Source organism: Ursus arctos, unplaced genomic scaffold (assembly GCF_023065955.2).
Source record: "Ursus arctos isolate Adak ecotype North America unplaced genomic scaffold, UrsArc2.0 scaffold_24, whole genome shotgun sequence".
Taxonomy (NCBI): domain Eukaryota; kingdom Metazoa; phylum Chordata; class Mammalia; order Carnivora; family Ursidae; genus Ursus; species Ursus arctos.
Genome location: NW_026622919.1, coordinates 10913791 through 10937148, shown reverse-complemented (window position 1 = coordinate 10937148; position 23358 = coordinate 10913791). Strand labels below are relative to the sequence as shown.

Here is a 23358-nt window from a genome sequence, read left to right as displayed (position 1 = left end):
ATTTTGCCCAAATGTTTGCAAATAAGCCAACAGAGACGACTTTTTCAGTTTTTCTAAACTCAGAATCAAATTATTTTAGATTTGCATAACAAAATATTCAGACAACTCTCCCTCAGCTAGTACAGAAGCAAATTTTACGATTTTCCTATATTCTACTGTTGTATCTACACAATACAAGTTGATTGGGAATAAACAGAAAAAGTTTCTCATTAGGTCTTCAATATAATACATATGAGTATTTGGAAACATCTGAAAAATAGGCAGATTTTTAACAGTGTCCACCCACATACTTGGCATAGCACAACAAAACAGAGCTTTACTTACTGTCAGAAAAATTAGGAAAGTACTCTGGAAACACTGTCAACGCACAGTTCCCTTTTTGTGTACAGCAACAATTAAAATCTCCTTATTGCTACTTCTTCATTTATTCCTTAAATGGGTGCCTTACCCAGGCTGCTTTCTGAAAGGGGGTGTAGTCAGACCAAGCGGCACATGATGAACTTGTTTTGTTTTCTGCCTTTTCTTCCCTAAGCCAATCATTTGCAGGGAAATGATGGTTCAGTGGTTGGTTGGGAATAAGACAAACCCTGTGTTTGTGCACTTGGCCTTTCAACTTCAGGGATAAGGGGTAAAATGGTAAACAAGGAAAATGGAACTAGGCCTGTTGGACATGATGAGGCCAAGATGCGGAAAGAGCAATAAACAAGTAAAAACAATCACTAACCAAACAAAGTAGTTAAATGTGTATGAGAAATCTGTAGCTATTTTTTTTCCCTCACAACTAATGCCTAAACACAACTGCCAATGATATATTTGACTAATTGGTACTGAATGGACAGAATGTGCTGAAGCTGAATCTTTTTTTTCCTAATAAAGCTAAGCAACCCATAGTCTGCCTCAGAAAAACACTTAATTTGGACAACTGAATAATTATGAACAAATCCCTTTCTCTGTTCTGCTCATAAGGAAGGAGGATTTCAGAAGACATATGAACAAAATGAAAGGAAGCAGATTGCCAAGGACTAAAAAACATATAAAAAGATTCGGGTCAATTTTTTATGCATGAAGACTGAGGGGAAAAAATAAAATTTATTCAACTCCCATTGCATAGTCTATCTCTCTCTGTAAAGAATTGCAAACTTTTCTTGACCTGCCAAAGTAAATGGCGAAACAGGAAGCCAAAGTCCATGAATTGGGAAATCTCAAATATTTGACATGGCTCCCAAACCACAGATGTTAATAATCATAAAGCTGAGAGTTGTTCTGGAAAAAAAAAAAAAAAGAGGATTTAAAATTTAAGAAAAAATTAAGCCATGTATTATATAGGTATAGTTCTCTCCTTGGTAATTAGTTCTATTTTTAAAAAGAGTCAACAGTGAAATATTACATGTCTTTTACATTAAAAATTGGCAAAAACAAAGGTAATAAAGGTGTCCTAAAGGTCTCGTGGTGGGGGGAAGGTCAAAAACACTGTTAAAATTTTTTATTAATAATAAGTCAATGATCCAAGCAAAAATTCTGTTTCTTTTAAATCACCTGGAATATAGTTCAGGTTTTTATAAATTTTGTTGTTGTTTTAGACCCTATGTGCTCTATTTTAGACATCTATTTTAGGCATTTTCACTTTGCTTAAAATTGTATTAAAATTCACAACTACAATATCAATAATTATTTAGATTATATTTTATTAGTTTTACTTCTTACCATTGTTTCTTATAGATGGTTTTTGTCCCTCTTTCTTGACTTATTTACTCTGACTTTTTTTTACTTGGGAGGTCATTTTCTTTACTTAAGCCTGAAGATTTCCCCATAAACGGTAACCCAATACAGTGAAATACCCAAACTCTGCCTAGGAGTACGTGGAAATGGTGGGTAAAATATATCCAAAAAAAAAAAAAAAAAAAGGAGGAGGAGGAGGAGGAGGGGAAGGAGAAGAAGAAGAAGAAGAAGAAGAAGAAGAAGAAGAAGAAGAAGAAGAAGTTGTTCAAATATATATCCAAACTTTAAAAAGAAATAAGAAAAAGGTAAAGAAAAGAAACCAAGAAACAATGGAAGAAATAAAGAGAAAGGAAGGAACATCCTCAGGTATTAAAAATAAAAAGAGAAATTAGAGCCAAAACTATGAACAGTATGTCAGCAATCCAGCTGTCCAAAGAGGTGACCTAGACTTGATGGGTTATGAAGCTGTATTTCATATCTCTGCATGAATCCAGAAGATTCACAGGAGTGCTCAGTGCTAAGAATAGAAACTAGTAAAACCACAGACCACCCCAAGGAAGAGTAAGGATGTGTATTCTTTGCCCAATCTCTGAGTTAAAAAAAAAATATATCCTCCATAGAAAATGAAAAGCCCAAGAATATGTAGAACATGCCAGATACAGGACATAGAAGGATCTTAATTTCTTCTTCCTGTATAATAATACATCTAGAAACACAGCAAATATCATAGCAGTTAGTTGCAATCTGGACCCAAACTTGGGTTTGAATTCTAGTTCTGCCATGTATTAGCTGTGTGACTTTGCACAATCTATTGAAAACTCCCTGGAGATAATAACCGTGTATGTATGTATGTATGTATGTATGTATGTATGTATGTATGTATGGTTACTGTGAAGATTAAATCCATTAATATAAGTAAAGTTCATAAAACAATGCTTGGAAAATCATAAAAACTTTTAAAATGTTACTTTTTGCTGATAATCCTACTCCTCCTAGTCTTCTTCCTCCTTCCCCTTTTCCTCCTCCTCCTCTTACTATTACTTTTAATCTGGAGAAGATGCAAACAATTCTACAGAGATATATGCAGGATTCAGGGCACAAGATAATAGAGTTAAAGAAATATTCCTCCTAGTAACTAAACTCATAATCAAAAGTCCACCATGAAATGGGGCACCTGGGTTGGCTCAGTCAGTTAAGCATCTGCCTTCAGCTCAGGTCCTGATCCCAGGGTGCTGGGATCGAGCCCCCTGTCAGTCTCCCTGCTCAGCCGGAGAGTCTGTTTCTCCCTCTGCCTCTCCCCCTACTTGTGCTCTCTTGTACTCTCACTTTCTCAAATAAATAAATAAAATATTTTTTAAAAATGTCCATCCTTTAAGAGAATCAGCAGGTGAACAAGATGAGACTATTAGTATTAAAGAAGTAATATAAGTTAGTTAAAACAGGAAGCGATGACAAGGAAGACTAATAGGAAAACAACCCATTAGAACTTACAGAAATTTAAAGAGACTAATAATAGTTAAGATTAAAAATTTAATGGGTAAGTATTATAGCAGATTAGGCACAGCTGAGGAGAAAATTAACAAACCAGAAATAGAACTGAAGAAATTATATAAAATTTAGTGCAAAGACGGAACAAGATGGAAAAATATTGAAGACAAATTAAAAGGCATAAAAGACAGAATGAGGTGTTCAGGACATATCTAATTGGCATTTTATAATGAGAAAAATAAAGGGGATAAATAAGGGGAATTTTCAAAAATAAGACGGACGAAAATTTTCCAGAGTCGAAGAGATGAGCATCAGGTTAAAAAAAAGAGAGAGAGAATGTGTCCTGTGCAGAGTTAAAAACGAAAATCCAACAACTAACTTTTTTTGTGGTGAGCTTTCAAAACATGAGAGAGAAGGAGAGTGGAGAGAGGGAAATACTAAGAAACAATAAAACAGAAAAGACAGGTTATCAACTAAGTTTCAACAGTTAGCCAAATGATGTCATAAACAATTGAATACTGTTGTCAAAGTGCTGAGACAAAATAGTCAACCTCAGATTCTACACCCAGTTAAATGTGCATGAAATAAAGATCTCCTCAGAGAGAATTTACCTCTTACACAACATGGCTGAAAGAAAACTAAAAGATGTACCTCAATTAAAAATAATTTTTAGGGGCGCCTGGGTGGCTCAGTCAGTTGGGCATCTGCCTTTGGCTCAGGTCATGATTCCGGAGTCCTGTGATTGAGTCCTGCACTGGGCTCCCTGCTTGGTGGGGAGCCTGCTTCTCCCTCTCATTTGCCCTCTGTGCTTGCTCTCTCTCTCAAATGAATAAATAAAATCTTTAAAAAAATTAATTTTTTAAAAACAGCAAGAGTTGAGTCTCAGAAGTGTTTGATAAATAAGTTGTCAGTACTAATTATTTATTGACTGCAAACAATATTTTGTGGGAGAGGAGGCATAACCTCCCACTAGCCTATACATTTCTTCAGTCTCTGCTAATGGAATCTTAGAGGTATATATGATTTTTTAAAGATTTTATTTATTTATTTGAGAAAGCGTGAGCATGAGTGGAGGGAGGAACAGAGGAAGAGGGAGAGAATTCAAGCAGACGCTGCCCTGAGCACAGAGCCCATCTCGGGGCTTGATCTCACAACCCTGGGATCATGACCTGAGCCACAACCAAGAGTCAGATGATTAACCAACTGAGTTACCCAGATGCCCCAAGATGTCTATGATTTTCAGAGTTTTAATTGCTAGTTAAGAACAGAGACAAAAAAAGAATAGAAAAGAAAAGAACAAAGACAGAGTTGACATGGGAACAGAGAACGCTAGGGATTTTCACATGGTACTATGCCATTGTTTTCTCAGAGTTTGTTGTGGGGGCCCAAAGTTATCTGGATTACTGTCCTCAACTCTCGGTCACTAGAAATCCTCCCATTTCACTTAAAAAGCAGTCCTTATGTGGTGATGGGTATTAAGGAGGGCGCATATTGCATGGTGCACTGGGTGTTACGCACAAATAATGAATCACAGAACATTACATCAAAAACTAAGGATATACTGTATGGTGACTAACATAACATAATAAAAAATTATTTAAAAAAAGCCGTCCTTATGAATGAACTATAATTTTAAAGATAATGCAGATGGGGGCAGGGATTTGACAGTGTATATTCATGAATGGGGAAATGGATGATGATAGGATCACATGCATGGGTGTGAATACTGACCTTATATAGGAATGCTGTTCATTCACACTAAGAAGAAGACAGAGTATATGGGTACATTGAAACCTGGTTGGTCGCTCAGGTTGTGAAAGCTTGTGAAAACACTCTTCTAATTGCTTCCATTTTCACAGTTAAGTGGGAAGCAAGGTCTTCTGCTGAAAGTGAAAGAGGAGAGAGAGATGTTGGAGTCTGAGAAACAAGAAGACGTGGCTAAGTAATGTAGTCATCCAATCCAGTGAAAGAGTGAACAGATGAGGGGAATGCAGTGCAGTTGCCAGGCAGAAGGCTTGAAGACAGGCAGTGGCCATTCATTTAAAGTGAGACTAGTTATTTTGTTCATGTGTATTTTCTACCAGTGTTCATCTCCTAAAACAGGTTTAACCAAGATTGAGGTTTTGCCAGGCAATTATGACGAAGGGTGAGAGGGTCAGGCATTGATGGTGTATATATGGGAGTGGCTATCGGCAAAGGTAAGCTTTTCTCTCGAAAGGCCGTGGACTCCAGAGGCGCCTGGGTGGCTCAGTCCTTAAGCGTCTGCCTTCGGCTCAGGGCATGATCCCAGGGTCCTGGGATTGAGCCCTGCATTGAGCTCCCTGCTTAGTGGGAAGCCTGCTTCTCGCTCTCCCACTCTTCCTGCTTGTGTTTCCTCTCTCGCTGTCTCTCTCTGTGTCAAATAAATAAATAAATAAAAATCTAAAAAAAAAAAAAAAGGAAGAAAGAAAGAAAGAAAGAAAGAAAGAAAGGAAGAAAGGAGGGAGGGAGGGAGGGAGGGAGGGAGGAAGGAAGGAAGGAAGGGAGGAAGGGAGGAAGGGAGGAAGGGAGGAAGGGAGGAAGGGAGGAAGGATGGATGTGGACTCCTAAGTGGAGATGGTAGATGCCTCTTCTTTCTTGCCAACTTTATTTGGTCCATTGGCTCCCAGATTATACTTTCAAGTACATGGCAGAGAGCTGACTCACTGTGTCCAGAAAGGTTGTGGATTTGGGGAGGTTTGGCTATCCAGGACTATATCAAAGCTTGATTGAGGCAAAAGAAAGTATGTGCTCATGATTCACTTTCTAGATAAAGAAAAAATTTTCAAGTAAACTAAAACTTAGGAATTTTGGCAGCATACTAGAACTACAGGTTTCCTGGAATTTTAGCTGCGGCAGTAAATCTAGCATTCTATTTCTTCTCCTTTTGCACGTTTTCTTCTTATAAGGCTCTGTATGTTGCTTATCTGCTTTATGAAGAACATGTACAAATACCCATTTTGTGGTCAGAGTGACTAGGATCCACTCTCGGGATGAGACCATCATTACTCTAGAACAAAAGCTTAGCACCAAGAGTTAGTGGACCTCTCTATGGACCTATGCCAGGTGCCAGCATCTCTGTTCTTGCTCAGACCTCTGGGATGGATCTTAGGGGATTCCAGCCTGGATTTGGTACTGCTCTGGCTTGTCTATTGTAATCGTTAGTCCAGAGTCCCATGATGTAGGTGCAGCTGCTAGAGGCCCACTCTGCCAGCTGCCAAAAAGAGATAAAGCTGTCCTTAGAGAAGGAAAACTTGTAAGGTCAGCAAGCACTTCCAAATGTGACTAAAACAAAACTCTAAATAGTATTTTAACGTCTTCCCTGTTTCTGAAATTGGCTGTGTTTCCTTCTTTAGAAAACTTAGCTGACTATTCTACTAAGTAAGGTTCAGTCTTTCTGTAGTCCAATTCTCCTCATCTGGCTGATGATCTTTCTCATTAAGGACACATATCATAAGGGTCTAGACTGTGCAGCAGGGCAGTTGGTTGTTGTTGGACTCTCTCGGCAACTGATTTGGTCAATGTTACCTTTTTTTGCAGTGTCCTTAATGTACTTATCATCACAGTGACAGTGTTAACCAGGCCACAGGGCCCGGTGAGACACATTTTCCCCCTCTCTGCTATAGGGATAAAACTGCCAAGTAGATGGTGCAGACATACACCCGTGTCCCCACATGCAGAGGAGAAACATGGCTAAATTCTTACAATCCAAGCACTTATTTTCCATGCCCACTATCTCTGTCAACCTGCTCATACATGTTATTTTTTTTTCCATCTCCAGACACTTTGAGTACGATTTCATTATAGATTGAAGTTTACAAACTGGTTTACACTGAATGCATTTCACATAAGTTCTACGCTAATGTCAGATGGGAGAGGAAAATAATCAAAGGAGTAAACTGTCTCCAGTTCCAACTTCTAGGAAGTTTGCCTGTAGACGGAAATGTCATTGATAGAATTTAGACACTAATGACCTTTAATTCCAAAAGGCCTGGGTATCTTTGACCTTATTTTCTTGACCTTCTTCCATTACTACATCTGTAGCTACCATCTGGGGTCTGCAGCGTTGTCTATTAAACACAAAAACTAGACATGAACATTTTTTAGTTGCCTAGCACAGGGGATTATATGGTAGGTGGTTAAATTTTTGCTGAAATAAAGTAAAATAAAGTAACATTTTAAATATATACATTTTATCACAAACATGTTTTATTTTTAGAAGAAACAAGAAAAAGAAAATTAAAAAGCTAAAGAGATTATTTATGTAAAGAAATTGTAGGAATAGCCTCTCAACCTAAACCCTACTGTTGGCCCATTTGAAAGCTCACGAGGGCCTTAAGTTATAACATAATGGGTAAAGCCTCCCCCTCAGATCTCTGATAGCCTCCAGCAATATTGTAGAATATTCAGTGTCATAGAACCTCGAGTCAACTTTCAAAGTTGGGGACTCCTTTATGTCAGCTTCCACTATAAAATAATAACCTTTGGTGTTTTTGTTTCTTCATCAATGCATCTGTGGTAGAATTCTGGCCACAGAACTCAGATTTTTGGTTGATATAGGATCTTACGTTTACTAATAACTGCCTTGTTGATTTCTTTCATAACATCATTAATTTAACAATAGGTTAAGCAAGATTTCATACATGCAGGAGTACCACTGACCTCATCAGGAATTATAAATGGCATTTCTTTAATATTCCTTTTGATGAGCAGAAGGCTAGCTGTGGACAAAGTACAAGCTGACACCCTGCAACCTAACCTCCCCCAACTCTTGGGTGGGATATGTGTGATGTTTTCTCCAGGGAGCTCCCAACTGTCTTAACTGTTAATGCCTTGCTAGAAGGAAAAACAACCTAGACAATGGCAAGGCCTCCTGCATCTTGTAGGTCCTCTTTAACAAATGAAAACCCTTTTGAAAACCTCCCTTTTCCTTACCTCCCTCAACTCCCAAGTATATAATCAGCCACCCCTCACAACCCCAGTGCAGCAGCTTTTTCTGCCCATGGGCCTTGTCCCCGTGCTTTAATAAAACCACCATTCTGCACCAAAGACGTCTCAAGATTTCTTTCTTGGTCATCGGGTCCAGACCCCACTGCTACAAACCTCACCTATACTCCAAAACCACACCACTTAAAAAAAAAAAAAAAAAAAAAAAAAAAAAAACACCTTTCTATTTTTTTCTCCTCCCCCCTTTTTTTTTCTCGATGCGTGTGTGTTGAGGGGGTGGGGATGGGGTAAGCTAACCCCATTCTTTGCTTTCTCCTCCCTTTCTTTCTATAAAATGAGTAAATACAAGATCGCTCAGAAACAAAGGCCCTCTTCACTTAAATTGCTGCTATGGCCTGGGGATAGCTTTCGCTGAGTATCTGAAGTTTTTCCTAGTATTTTTTTTTTTCACTCCACAGGATCCTCAAGCTGGTTCTGTGGGGAGAAGGGGGATAGGCTTTCCTTTGGCTTGACTGTGCTCTCAGGACTTCCCCAGCTGAGGAAGAAGAATGGAACAGGGGCTTTCAGATTCTGCCTCACTTGCGGCTGGTTCCACATTGCTCACAGACTGGAGAGACAAATGCTAGCTCCTGGCATCTTCCTTTAGCCAAGTAAATAGTTGTTTGAGATGCCAACAAAGTTATTTGGGGGTTATAATAAGAGTCTGGGACCTTTCCTAATTCTACATCTACCATCTTGTTTTTGCTTTGCTTTTGTTTTCGTTTTAGCAGGTAAGAGTGAGGGCATCATGGAAATGATGCTTCGGTTTGTCATTATCGCTATCGGTAATTCTTTCCTTTCTTAGGAAATTTCTGCTTCTGAGGAGCTACCAGGGGGAAAATCAGGGAAATGGCTGGAACGTACAGATGAAACTCCTCAGTGAGACTTCTATTGGAAGCTTAGGAACATAGAGAACCTTCAGCCTGCATGTTCTAGGAACGCATTCAGGTGATTAGGTACTTAATTGCCAAAGATCTACATGCCACATTTTCAGTGGCAGCATTTTTTACAACAGGGAAATTCAGAAACAATCTATACATCTTTCGATTGATTTTTCAACTATAACTTTTTTATATATTCAAACATTAAGATGATATATAGGTTACAAAAATGATGCAGATATATAATAAACTGGGAAAGTATGATGCTCACAGTATGTTTTTAAATAAGGCAAATACAAAACAGTAAATACAACATTACCTGCAGTATGTATATGCATGCATGGTAGAAAAATGTGTTAACTAAGCAAAAAAAATTCTTCCATATTCTACACCTGTAAAAATTGTATGATTTTCTTACAGATAACATGTACCATGTCAAATTATTTTAAATTATACTTTTAAAAAATTAAATGGATTGAATTTGCTATTTTAACCATTTTTAAATGTACAACTCAGTAACATTAATTGCATTCCCAATACTGTACAACCATTATCACTCCAAAATTTTCCATTGCCTACACAGGAATGTTTTTTTTTACGATTTTATTTATCTGTCAGAGAGAGAGAGAGAGAGCACAAGCAGGGAGAGCAGCAGGCAGAGGGAGAAGCAGGCTCCCCACTGAGCAAGGAGCCCAATGCAGGACTCTTTCCCAGGACCATGGGATCATAACCTGAGCCAAAGGCAGACACTTAACCGACTGAGCCACCCAGGCATCCCCCTACACAGGAATTCTTTATTATGCAATAACCCTCATTCACTGGTTCCCTTAGCTCCTGCTTAGCTCTAATCTACTTTTTGTCTCCATGAATTTGCCTACTCTAGATATTTCATATAGGTGTTCATATTCACACAATATTTATATCTAGGTTATTTCAAGCAGATTTTATGTTGTACATCTATTTTACCATATTTTTAAAAGATCAAATGAACTGAGACATTAAAATTTTCTGGGCAATAAATGCCCATTCATATTGCTTACAACCATTGGTATTTTTAACCTAATCCAGAGTAATCTTGCTAGATCTCACAAGGCATTTTCAATGGGAGGATAATCTGTGTAAAAAGACATGAATTCTATGTGTGGGTTAAACTCTATGTATCAGTATTTTTTTAATGTGACAAGCACGGTGCTTACTAACTTCTTGCTGTTTCTTGGAAACTGCCCTCCTGAGGGATGACGGCCCAGGCTGTTCTTAATGTAAAGGTGACCATAATTTGTATCACTCTGTCCTATGCGAGACCATAGCACATTCAGCCTTTGTACTGTTGGTCATAAAAAGCTCAGCTCAAATAGAGACAAAACCAATCACAAGCTTTGATTCTCCAGAAACTGAACCAAGCAATATAGATGAAGTTAAAAGGTGCACAGAGAAAGGCAATGAGGCAGGAGGGACCATGGATAGGCCATGGATAGACCAAGGGAGGCCATGGGATAATTTGAAGATAGAAGTAAACAAAAGCTTTAAGTAAGCAGAAGTAGGTTGAGAAAAGCTGTGCCAGGCAGTGGGTGCTGTAGCCAGTGAACTGGGTGAAGAAGACTATATTTCATGATAGGCACGGCAGAGCAAGAAGCTGAGTCTTTATCATGGGTAGAGTACTCAATAGAAATTTCACAATCTCCACTTACAAAAGATACCCGTGGCTGTCTTGAATTCACAATAACCTTCAAGCTGTCTCTTTCAGAACTGTCCTTATTCTTGGATATGTCTGGGATTACAACAAGCCCCTTATTAATGCACATGACAACCCAAGGAACACAGAAATCACTACCAGGAATGGGGATTTGTGAGATATGAAATCACCAAGAATGGGGACTTTTTGTAATTACTTAAGACGTTATGGTTGGAAAGCATTGAGAGTGTTCTACTTATTCCAAAACTAGGTTTTCTTGGTAGTCATACCATGTAGCCGAAGAAGATGAGGTTATGAGCAACAGTTGCCAGGCAACAATTTTAAGGGCGCAGGAGTGAAACAGAGCACAGTTAGATGATTTTAATTTATAGAAGCAGGAAATTCACCAAGTTAAAGTCCAGAATGCCTATTCAAACCAGCTAAAGGAAGCTGTTAGAGGAAGTACTTTTATGTGATAGCCGGCAATGCCTATTGCCAAACAGCTGCATCAGAAGACATCAATCATAGAACTTTGCTGTATCTTTTTTGGCCAAAGTAAATCACCGTTCAACAGAAGTAAGGACATTGGTAGAAAATGGAAGGTGTTATTTTCTTACTGAGCTTCTCTTTTTGGCCAATTGTGATAATCCATCACAAATATGAAGCAAGCACTAGTTGAGCCATTTTTTCTAGTTGAGCCATTAGGACCTGCAAGAAAAGACTCAAAAAACAGAGTGCCTTGAGGATCACAGACTACATAGGGATGTGAGATAGTCTCAAATGCTAGATGATGAATAATCAAAGCATAGAGGATGAGCTCACATGGTTAACCAAAATCAGAGTGTCTCAATATGGGCACTACTGACATTTAGAGCTGAATAATTCTTTTTTGTGGAAGACTGTCCTGTGGATTTTAGGGTGTTTAGCAGTATCTCTAGCCTCTGCCTCCTGGATGCCAATAGCAATCCTCTGTTGAGATAACCAAAAACAACTCCAAATAATGGCAACTGTCTCCTATGTGGGGGGCAAAAGCAATTGCCCCCAGTGAGAACCACTGAATTAAAGCAACTGAATAGGTATGGTAATCTAGGGATATAAAATTACTCATCTACCAAAATCATAAATATATTTCTTTGTTGGCTTTAATTATGCAATTAATAGAGTGAATGGAATTTCCTTTTTAGGAAAATTTGAACATTACAAATAAAACATCAAATTTTTATACACATTTTAAGCATTCCTATAAGTTAGGAGGATGCGCTTCTTTTACAAATTACCTGTGGAATTTCTGTTTGTAGGAATCAAGGTAAGGAGCCAAGTTCTACCTTTAAGTCAATGCCAAGGTAAGGGTAAAGGAATTGCCACAGGGGTGCCTGGGTGGCTCAGTCGTTAAGCGTCTGCCTTTGGCTTAGGGAGTGATCCCAGAGTCCTGGGATTGAGCCCCATATCGGGCTCCTCCGCTGGGGCCTGCTTCTTCCTCTCCGACTCCCCCTGCTTGTGTTCCCTCTCTCTCTGGCTGTCTCTCTCTCTGTCAAATAAATAAATAAAATCTTAAAAAAAAAAAAAAAAAGGAATTGACACAAACCACGGACCAGATAATAAGAGTTCAAACAGATGAGGAAAGTCAGAATCAGGATGAGTACAACATCAAAATGTCCTGTGGGGGTTTCAGAAGCTTAGGATGGGTGCTGAATTTTTCTACTGGTCAGAGAACAAAGTTACCTAGATCTCATAGAGCAGAGAGCCGTCCATTAATATTGGAACTATTTACCCTAAGACTATATAATAAAAGAAGACTGTAGAGAAGTTCATCACAGCTTTATTTATATGAGATTAACTAGCATATAACCAAAAATGTCAGACAATAGTAAAAAGGTTAAGTAAAAACTATGATAATACATCAAAGGAATCCAATGCGGGTATTCCATAACCCAAAGGCATTACAATGATATGCAAAATGTTCATGAACCGTGCAGTGGAAAAATATAGGAAATTACCATGCCCACTGATGTCGACTTTGAGAAAGTACTCATAAAAAGAGCATTGATTATAGGTAGGCCAAAATATTGACTCTGGTGTTTTACTACAGATTACTATTATCTTCGTCCACATAATTTCTATATAACCTTAAATGAGCATATATTTATCTTATAATCAGAAAATATAACTATATTTAAAGGTTATACTGTGTAATTTCATCCATCAACTTCTTAGATCATCTTCTGGTCAATGTTATATTAAATTGGTATTTAAGTAAATAAAGCTTTAAAAATAGCTGATATATTTAAAGTTCGGGTTAGAAAAACCCTACAATGTTTTGTTTTGTTTGTTTGTTTTTTGAGAGAGAGAGAGAGAGAGAGAGAGAGAGAGTGGTGGTGGGGAGAGGGAGAGAGAGAATCTTAGGCAGACTCCCCACTGAGCACGAAGCTCAACACAGAGCTTGATCTCACAACCCTGAGATCACAACCTGAGCCAAACCAAGAGTCAGATGCTCAACTGACTGAGCCACCCAGGCACCCCCTTCAATGTTTTGTTTGTAATATGTGCTCAGCATTCAGCTATCTGGAAATAATTTTTAAAAAATGGACTAATACTATGTGATTTTTGAATTAATACTGAGCACAAAATAGGTCTTATTAGTTATTAGTATAATGTCTGCTTATGTTAACGTGCACTACCTTTCCCTACCTTTGCCTCTCCCTTCCATTTTAAAATTTAAAAAACCATTTAAATTCTTAATCATTTTTGAATGTTGGAACTACTAAGTGTGTTTGTTACCTGTGGCAATACGGAAGATTGTTCTAGAATTCTGGAAACTAATGATGTAGTAGGACCTAAAATCTAATGTTAGGAGATTCAGGGTTTTAAGGTTCTTCCTGTAGGAGGCGTTTCCAACTAACTTTTGTATCAACTTCATCATTAAAATTTCCCAGCTCCTGTTCTTTAGAGAGTCTTAAGAATACCTAAGTAGGGTGAAAATAAATAAGGAAACAAAAATGTCAGGGTGTTTCTGAAAGACTGATGTGTACAGAGATTCACACAAAGGCTCCCTGGATGATGCCCACTGGTTTAAAGAAAACTCACCTGTTCCAAGGTGGCCTAAGAGAGGCTGTATTCTTCCATGTCAAAGGTCTGTTTCACTTCACTGAAAGAGACTCACATTAATGGCTTACATGTTTTTTGCCAAAAGCGCTTTCAAAGTGTGCAATATAAGCAGCAACCTCAAACCCATGAGATACTTTAAGTTATAGGCCAAGTCATTACCTTTTTTGGAAGGATAAAGAAAAATGTGAATATGGCTAAACAAAAAGAGAGCAATGCATCTATGTACAAATTATCAGTAAAGTCTGAAGAGCTTCTCGTGGCCTATTTCAATACTTCCCATTTTGATTCCTTACGTATGTATTGTTGGACTCCAAATCAGCTATTGAGTGTTCTTGGGTTTCTATACTTACAAATCTATGAACGAGTACCCTGTATGCGGGTCCCATTTTAATGAATCCCACATTTCTATGTGTCAATGCCTCATAAATACCCAGTGTGACCTCCAGTCAGTGTGTCTAGAACTAGTTCAACCCCACCCTCACCCCCACCAATCCTAACTTGTCACATATCAGCCCTGTGTACCTTCCTTCTCTGGCCTTCCATTTGGGCCTCTGGTCATCATCTCCACATTCTTGCTCCTCATGCCTCTGACTGATAAATATGGAGACGCAAGAAGCTCAACTCTGTATTCTTTGGGACAACATGTTGATAATTATCCCCTAATACCATGCAATGGAACCTGGGCAGAATATTCAATCTTATTTGCAGCTGAGTCTCCTTGTTAGCAGAGGAAAAATCAGGTGGAGTAAACCTGAGTGTAGAGCCACGACTACACACTCCCCATAGAATTTATAAGATGAATCCAGTGGAGATTTTCTAAGTTTTGAGTGATTATGTAATTTTTCTACTTGAACTCATATAGTATATATTCCATGTGAAAATATGCACAATAAATAAAGTCTAAGTATGTCTAAACTTACCTGCCTCTAATTTGAAAAAGGCCTGAGATAGAGGGTGAATGTCTTCCACCGGAATTTATGTGCCATCATGGAGGAATATCTCGGAAAAGGAAAAAGTCAGATTTACTGCAGTGTTGTTATAACATTGGGGAGAAATTGACAGCCAAAAAAAAATTTCAGTTTCCCTTTTTTTTTTTTAAGATTTTATTTATTTGAGAGAGAGAGAGTGAGAGAGACAGAAAGAAAGAGAGAAGGAGCAGGGGGAGGGGCAGAGGGAGAGGGAGAAGCAGACTCCCCGCTGCGCAGGGACCCCCCGCCCCCAACATGGGGCTCCATCCCAGGACTTCAGGATCATGACCTGAGCTGAAGGCAGACATTTAAGTGACTGAGCCACCCAGGCACTCCAAAAGTTTCAGTTTTCTTTAAATAAAAAGGTAAATAGTTTAATTTGATAGAGCATTAATCTGAGCCAAATAACTTATCTTTAGTGATAAAAATCTGGTAACAACAAAAATCTGGTTGCTCTAAATTTAATGTTCAAGATAAATTCTGAAAAATAACTCTGATAAACAATCTTTCATATTCAGCCCAAGCCATCTTTCTTCCTGTGCTATATTTCTTACTTTCAAAAGCTAATACTTTAACATGCTTTCTGGAACCCTTTCATCAGATTTTCCCCTCTGCATTTAATTTTCAATCTCCCTTATAATATTAAAACCTGTTGAACTCTCTCTTATTAAAAAAAAATTCTTTCTTGACCTCCAGCTCCCCTCTTTCCAAATAAGTTCATCCGAGACCTCCATGTTGCACAACCCAGTGAACACTCATCAGTTCCCATTTTTTAGACTTCTCAAAAACATTAAATAAAGTTGTAGACATCCTCCTTAAAATTAACACGCACACTCTCTGTCAGCTTCTGAAACAACCAAAATTTATGACTATCTTTCTAACCCACTAGACCTGCTCTGTTCCAGTATTTTAGCTACTAGCTACCTGTGGCTATTTAAATTTAAATTAACTAAAATAAATAAAATTCAATCCCTTGGTCACACTAGCCACATTTGAAGTATTTCATAGCCACATGGGTATTCGCTGCCATATTGGACAGCACAGACAGAGGACATTTCTATCATCACAGAAATTCTGTAGGATAGTGCTGTTTTAGACACACTTTTATATTTGTCATTATCTCTACTGTGGTGGTGGTTTCCCCACCAGCTTTTCGTCCTTAATCCAGTCTCAATACTGAGAGTTCCTGGCACCCATCCTAGACCTTCTCCCTTTTACATCTCCCTTGTTGACTTCACCCACTCTCCTAACTTAATGGTCTTCTATTCAGTAAATATGCTCCACATTGATTATTGCCTTTTTTTTTCTGATCCAGAGCCCTACATCTCTGTATTTTGGCATCTCCACTTGCATATCTCTTTACACATCAACTATACGAGCTTTCTTTCCAACCTCTGCATGTATAAAGGGTTTTTTTTTAAGATTTTATTCATTTATTTGAAAGAGAGAGAGGTCAAGTAGGGGGAGCAACAGGCAGAGGGAGAAGGAGAAGCAGATCCCCCCCCCATTGAGCAGGGAGCCCCAGGCAGGGCTCAATCCTAGGGTCCCAAGATCATGACCTGAGCCAAAGGCAGATGCTTCACTGATTGAGCCACCCAGGCACTCCTGCATGTGTAAAGTTCATCTTGACTTAAGTTCTTTGCACATTCCGTGTTCTCAAGAGTACCTCTTATCCCCATTCTTCAGTAGCCAAACTTTGCTCAGTCTTAAAGTCATACCTTAATGCCATTTCCTCATTTCTTTGTATCTTCATTTACTTAATATCCTTGTCCCCCCAAAACTGTAAGCACCATAAGTATCTTCTCTATTTATTGACTACTCTATACATGGTCTCCAGCATTTGGTAGGTATTCAAGAAGTATTATTTTTTTAAGATTTACTTATTTATTTTAGAGAGAGGGAGAGAGCACAAGTGAGTGGAGGGACAGTGGGAGAGAATCTTCAAGCAGATTCCTCACTGAGCGTGGAGCCCAATGTGGGGATTGATTCCACAACCCATGAGATCATGACCTAGCCAAAAACAAGGGTCAGATGCTCAACCAACTGAGCCACCAAGGTACCCCTCAGTAAGTATTATTTTTTAAAAAAATTAATAGAAATAATACATAAGAAAACCCTGTACATTCTTCTTTCTTTTTTTTTTTTTAAGATTTTATTTATTTATATATTTTTGAGACTGTGAGCAGGGGGGAGAGGCAGAGGTAAAGGGAGAAAGAGAATCCCAAGCAGACTTCATGCTGAGCATAGAGCCCATCATGGGGCTTCATCTCATGACCCTGAGATCATGACCTGAGCTGAAACCGAGAGTTGGAGGCTTAACCAACTGAGCCACCCAGGTACCCCCAATACTTCTTTCAATTCAATTCAACTTCATTCTGCTATTCACGTGGGTTTGGTTATACTTGCTTATAACTGATAGCTAACCATACAAATTTAAAATAACCATAGAGAGGATTAAATGACCAATAATCAATCACTTTAGGATAGAGTCAATCTTTCTCAAGCATATGAGTGTGTGTTATTGGAGCTCTTAATGCAATTTTACATTCGATAAGATGTTATAGGTTGATGCATCATTATCATTGCCTATTTAAAAACATTAAATTCATGGTTTTGTTTGCACTTTGTTCCTAATTTTTGAACCATTCCATCATTTACGTACACAGGCACATGTATGCACACACACCCCATCCACCTTTTCTGAGATATGAAATACTCATTGAAAATAACTTTTCAGTTGCTCTTTTTTCTATACATCGAAGTGACCTCCAAACAACTTGTTTTGTAATAACTAAGCCAGCTCAGCCTTTCTCTTCCTGTCCAGATTCCTCCAAGACTAAATTAAGTGTGCTGGAAAACCTGTACGCTTGTCACCCAAGCCAAAAACATCCTTTACCTTTCCTGCTGAGCAGCCTGTGGAAAAAGCTTCAGAATTTCTCTGTGGAGAGGCTCCGTCTGTGTGGGGTCCTTCATTTTTACTTCTAGAAAATAATCTTTACCAAACTTGCTTTTCAGATGTTGATGGGAACCAATACACCTAATCCAGGGAAGAGAAAAGAGTCAAAATTTAAAAAAACACTGGTCTTTTCATTTCTTCCTCAATTGCAAAGGCAGAAGAAGGTGTTTGATCATAGATCGAGGAGGTGAAGAGAACCAGCTGGTCACAGTGAACTGTAATTCTCTCTTTAAGAACTTGAGGCCCGAGTGAGAGTAGGGACAGGTACCCACCTCAGTCTTCCAGACACCATATGGCCACACGGTCACACACGGTCTCAGCCTCTGCCATGGAGTGGGTGGTCAGGAGGGTGCCCCTCTCTGTGTTTTTAACAATGGTCTGAATTGCCTGCCTAAAGATAAAGTAAGGGATTGTTTGCATTTACAAAGTAATTTGGGAAAATAGGTGAACGGAAAGATGTATGAGGAATAATAGAAAATTTTGTATTCAGTTACAAGAAAAAAATCTTTGCTCTAGAGAGAACGAAAAAAATTATATTGCATTATATAATTACATTACCACATTAACTGGCTTCATAGAATGAAAAGTTGAAGATTGGGAAATAGTGAGTAAAATAATGTTTGCTTAAAAAGCTGGAGTGCAGAGAGACACCACATTGTAGGATTGTCAATAACTGAAGAATAAAAGAAGAAGGATGAGGCAGGGGAAGAGGAGTAAGAAAAAAAAATTCAAGCAAATACATGCAAGTTCCTATTAGATTCTTAAAATGTCTATTGTTCCTTCCTTGGGGGAATTTTGAGCACTGTATTGAGTTTCACTGAATTAAATAATAGAAGATGTGAGCCTCAAAGATAAAAGGAGCAAATGTAAAAAATATATATATAAATTCTAGATTCATACTACTAACTCTACACTTAATACGACGTCCTTCACCACATTTGCTGCTGCCCTTCAGGGTCCACCCCCGTGGATGGCTCATCCAGGATCACCACTGACGGGTCCTCCAGGATGTTCAGTGCAAAGCACAGCTGGAACGAGAGGAACAGTGCGTCTGGCACTGATCTGCGGGGTGTGCAGAATAACACTGAGCCCCCCCTCCTACCGTCCTCTTCACTCCCTCAGATAAGGACTTCATGGGAAATTTAAGTTGTTCCTGGAGCTTAAGAGCTTCCACCAATCTGACAAAAAAAAAAAAAAAAAAAAAAAAACCACTGTGATTATACATAAGGCATATGTTCTTACCTAAACCAACAATACAGAAAACCTTAACACCATCAACCTGAAAATAGTATATTGAAGGAACATTAACATTATCACAAACACTAAATCTTATGATTTGTTTCTTCTTCAGATTTTCCATCATTTTATTTGCACAAAAATTTAAAAACCTTGTTTATGATCTCCTTTCCGTATTTCATGAGGAAATGACATGTTCCTCCCTTCCTCCCGCTACAAACAGTGAATGAGCCTTCCCTCCCTACCGTGAAGCACTAAGAGCAGCATTCTGTTTGCCTATTCCTTTCACTGCAGTGTACAACTCCAGGTGTTCCTTCACTGTAAGATTGGGGCACAGTGAGTTTTCCTGAGGACAGTATCCCAAAAACTTGAGGGTGTCATCTTCCAGTTGCCTCAGTGATGTTCTGCGGCCTTGTAAAACCACCTGCATCGAACAATGAAAGTCAGATCCACATCCAGCTTTTGCTCCAATCCTCCTTCTACTAAAGGAGATAAAAGTGGCCATTAAGCCTCGTGCACTGTTGGTGGGACAACAAACTGGTGCAGCCACTGTGGAAAACAGTATGGAGGTTCCTCAAAACGTTAAAAAATAGAACTCTCCTATGATCCAGTAATTCCACCGCTGGGTATTTAACCAAAGAAAACAAAAATACTAATTCAAAGAGATAAATGCCCCCCTACGTTTATCTCAGCATTATTTACAATAGCCAAGATATGGAAGCAACCCAAGTGTCCACTGATAGATGAATAGATAAAGAAGATGTGGTGTATATCTACAATGGAATATTACTCAGCCACAGAAAACAATGAGATCTTGCCACCTGTGACAATGTGGATAGACCTAGAGGATATAATGCTAAGTGAAATAAGTGAGAGAAAGACAAATACCATAGGATTTTACTCATCCATGGAATTTAAGAAACAAAACGAATGAATGAAGAAAAAGTGAGACCCACAAAAAACTCTCTTAAATACAGAGAACAAACTGGTGATTGCCAGATTGGTGGGGGGATGGGAGAAATAGGTGAAGGGGATTAAGAGTAACGAGCACTGGGGTGCCTGGATAGTGCAGTCGTTAAAGCGTCTGCCTTCAGCTCAGGGCATGATCCTGGCGTTCTGGGATCGAGTCCCACATTGGGCTCCTCCGCTGGGAGCCTGCTTCTTCCTCTCCCACTCCCCCTGCTGTGTTCCCTCTCTTGCTGGCTGTCTCTGTCAAATAAATAAATAAAATCTTTAAAAAAAAAAAAAAGAGTAATGAGCACTGGGTGATGGATGGCTTTGTTGAATCATTATATTGTATACCTGAAACTAATATAATCCTGCATGTTAATTTTACTTGCCTTAAACAAAAAAGTGGCCGTAAGGGCACCTGGGTGGCTCAGTCAGTTAAGCCTTCAACTCTTGACTTCAGCTCAGGTCATGATCTCAGAGTTGTGAGATCGAGCCCTGCATGGGACTTTGTGCTGGGTGTGGAGGCTGCTTAAGATTCTCTCTCTCCCACTCCCCCTTCCCCTCCCCAGTTGCATGCTCAAAAAAAAAAAAAAAAAAAAAGGAAAAAAAGTGGCCATTAAGCATCACTATTTTTTGAGCATGCAGAGATATTTTATAAAACCTCTCATTTATTTATTCATTTTCTTAAAAAAATCATTTGATTTACTGATAGAAAAATATAAGGATGCTATTGATATTTAAAATGAAATTTCCCCTGGCAACGAACTTGGTTCCTTCACATACTACTCCTGCAGTTGGCTTTGTGTCTCCTGTTACCACTTTAATAGAAGTACTTTTACCAGCTCCATTGTGTCCCAGCAATCCCAAAACTTCACCTGAAAGAAAAAGTCACCACTGATGTTTGTACTTCAAAGTCTGACTAACCTAAAATCACTTAGTTTAGTAACATTTTGAAATAAAATAACATTTTCAAACAACCCATTTGCAATCTTCTATATTTCAATGTGAATGGAAAGACTGGATTTACAGTAGAATGAGCTGGGCTCCCTGATCCAAGACTGGGTTTCTTACTATTTGAATTGGGACATGGTTTTGAGACAGAAAACGTTTTTCTGTGAACATGTCAAGCATTTTTATAATTACATGGTAACCAAGATAGACGAACAATCTCAAAGAATGGAAAATTTTCTCCTTTTCACAGTCCCAAACCTAAATAAATAAGGAACATCCTGATAAAGGGACATTGTCCAAACCTTTGTTAACACAGAAGGAAACATTTCTAATGGCTATTTTCTTCTTTCTTGTTGAAAAGCAACTTTCTTTTTTTCCCTTTATATTCCTTATGTAAACAGCTTGCCATTATGATTGGTTTCTGGAAAACATGACAAAGCATAATTTTCCTGTTAAATCTCAGATATTTCGTGCACTCATGTTTTATCTTTCACGTCCTAGGTTATGAATATAACCAGATTTTGTTCAGTCTCTTTTTCTTCAAATGAAGTGCCCAAATGTGTGTTCATGAGTAGAGATTACTTTACTACTTAGAAAACTAATTCCCAATCGAATGCACTGTTTGCATTTTGCCCTTGGCACTTTCATTTCTGGTGTGTTTCTGATTGATTTCCAGTGTAAATTTACTTGCTAGTTACAGTTACTAATGTCATGACTTCAAAATAATGCAAAATGAAACTGTAACTCTTGCAAAAGATGAGAGATTTTGTTAAAGTTGATAAAAATATCAGAGAATGTTTTGAATTACACTGATGAACGAAGATGTGGCAGGTTAAGATCCACAAAAAACTGAAGAAGAGAAAATTAAAAGAGTCGTGACAAGATAGATACTTCAAAGGATGTGATTTAAATATGACCTACAAATGCTAATGTTACAGAAACGAAAGCAAGTTTTGAGAATTAAGGCCAGGAGTTCATCAACGCTACAGGACAAGCGACCTAGCCCAGGGTTTCATAAAAGGTTCAATATACTTGTTTTCACCTCATTCAGGTTCAGGGTAGTGAGTGCACTTGCTGAGTTCACTCTTTCAGCTTGAACATCTTCATCTTTTTCTTCTGGGTCTTCTGGATTTGGATGATTTTCCCTACTTCTTTTTTTTTTTTTAAGATTTTATTTATTTATTCGACAGAGAGAGAGACAGCCAGCAAGAGAGGGAACACAAGCAGGGGGAGTGGGAGAGGAAGAAGCAGGCTCATAGCGGAGGAGCCTGATGTGGGGCTCGATCCCAGAACGCTGGGATCACGCCCTGAGCCGAAGGCAGACGCTTAACCGCTGTGCCACCCAGGTGCCCCGATTTTCCCTACTTCTTGAGGAGATCCTACAGAGAAAATAAAATAACATAACAATGCGATTCTAGCTGTACGACAACTATCAAGAGAATGTAAGCCTCTACACTTAAATTATTATCCTCTGCTTTAAAAAAAACAAAATGATTAGTTTACTACCTACAAGATTCCCCTTGTAGGTAGCCACATCCCTTGAAATATTCTCTTTGTTGTCTTTAAAACCTTTTATCCCATCTGTCAACTAGCTCTCTAAATTCCCTCAGATACAGACTTATCAGTGTTTCAGTCTGCTGCCATCCAGATCGTCCTCACATTACATCATAAATGATCACCAGAATTGGCTTCTCTTCCCTTTTCAAAACATTCCACACACATACTGAACACACCAGCTCACTATCGTGCCTTCTCCTTGGGGACTGAACTTGCTGTAAGCAGGAGAAAAAATAAGCTTTGGTGCCTAATCACTGCTAAGGGAGATGCACAGAACAAAAACTCAACTTGCCCCAAATCAGTAAGACCATCACTTCAAAACTGTGTATCCCTGCATTCAATCCAATGCTGTTTTGGGTTTTTCCCCCAGAATAACAATGTCTAATGTGCCTGGCTAAAAATTGGATAGCAAATCTAACTTAATAAGTTGATGTTAAATGTACTGCTACCAACCTTAAATATTTAAATTATATTCAGATGTTAATAAATGTTCTCCTGACCTGAAAACTGGATCTTCCCTCATTGTTTCTTTTCCATACTTCATTTCCAGACACCTTATAATGCAAAGGAAAATGATACTCTGAAGGTATGGCTAAAGGCAAAGAACGAGAATGAGAATTAGCATCATCATGGAATTCAAATTCAGTAGGCAATATTTGCCTTTTCTCATGGAAGATTTGATCATTTTCTTATAAATTTAACAAAAATCTTATAAAATATTCTCACAAGAGAAGTTTATCCAAACCAACCCTCCCATGGGAGGGGGGGACAACTAAAAATCCTGCATTAAATTAAAAAAAAAAAAACTTTTTTAAAACATAGGAAAGCTGACAAGATAGTGAGGACTTTTTTTTTTTTTTTTTTTTTTGT

General features: G+C 38.4%; 2 protein-coding genes across 6 annotated transcripts in view; both read right to left on the bottom strand.

The window, feature by feature from the left end:
• ABCA6 (ATP binding cassette subfamily A member 6) overlaps positions 1–12132 on the bottom strand; it is a 72726-nt gene extending 60594 nt beyond the window's left edge. Inside the window, exons 1-3 of one of the 5 annotated variants that reach the window (XM_044389100.3) lie at positions 11382–11477; positions 10781–10860; positions 4939–5090 (exon numbers count right to left, since the gene is read on the bottom strand). The gene's annotated coding sequence lies outside the window, so the exon portion shown is untranslated. Of the gene's footprint in view, positions 1–324; positions 649–4938; positions 5091–10780; positions 10870–11381 lie in introns of those variants that run through there. The other 4 variants (XM_057317847.1, XM_044389099.3, XM_026512369.4 and 1 more) reach the window with 4 other exon arrangements.
• Positions 12133–12212: 80 nt separating this feature from the next.
• Positions 12213–23358, bottom strand: part of LOC113265664 (ATP-binding cassette sub-family A member 10-like) — a 67209-nt gene continuing 56063 nt past the window's right edge. Inside the window, 17 exon segments of the mRNA XM_057318210.1 lie at positions 12213–12292; positions 13543–13727; positions 13849–13904; positions 14790–14843; positions 14846–14868; positions 17734–17874; positions 18066–18087; positions 18090–18184; positions 18727–18821; positions 18896–18971; positions 19275–19453; positions 20764–20855; positions 21234–21297; positions 21299–21352; positions 21974–22093; positions 22235–22310; positions 22989–23080. Coding sequence (XP_057174193.1) covers positions 13629–13727; positions 13849–13904; positions 14790–14843; positions 14846–14868; positions 17734–17874; positions 18066–18087; positions 18090–18184; positions 18727–18821; positions 18896–18971; positions 19275–19453; positions 20764–20855; positions 21234–21297; positions 21299–21352; positions 21974–22093; positions 22235–22310; positions 22989–23080 — 1338 coding nt within the window. The 3' untranslated portion in view covers positions 12213–12292; positions 13543–13628.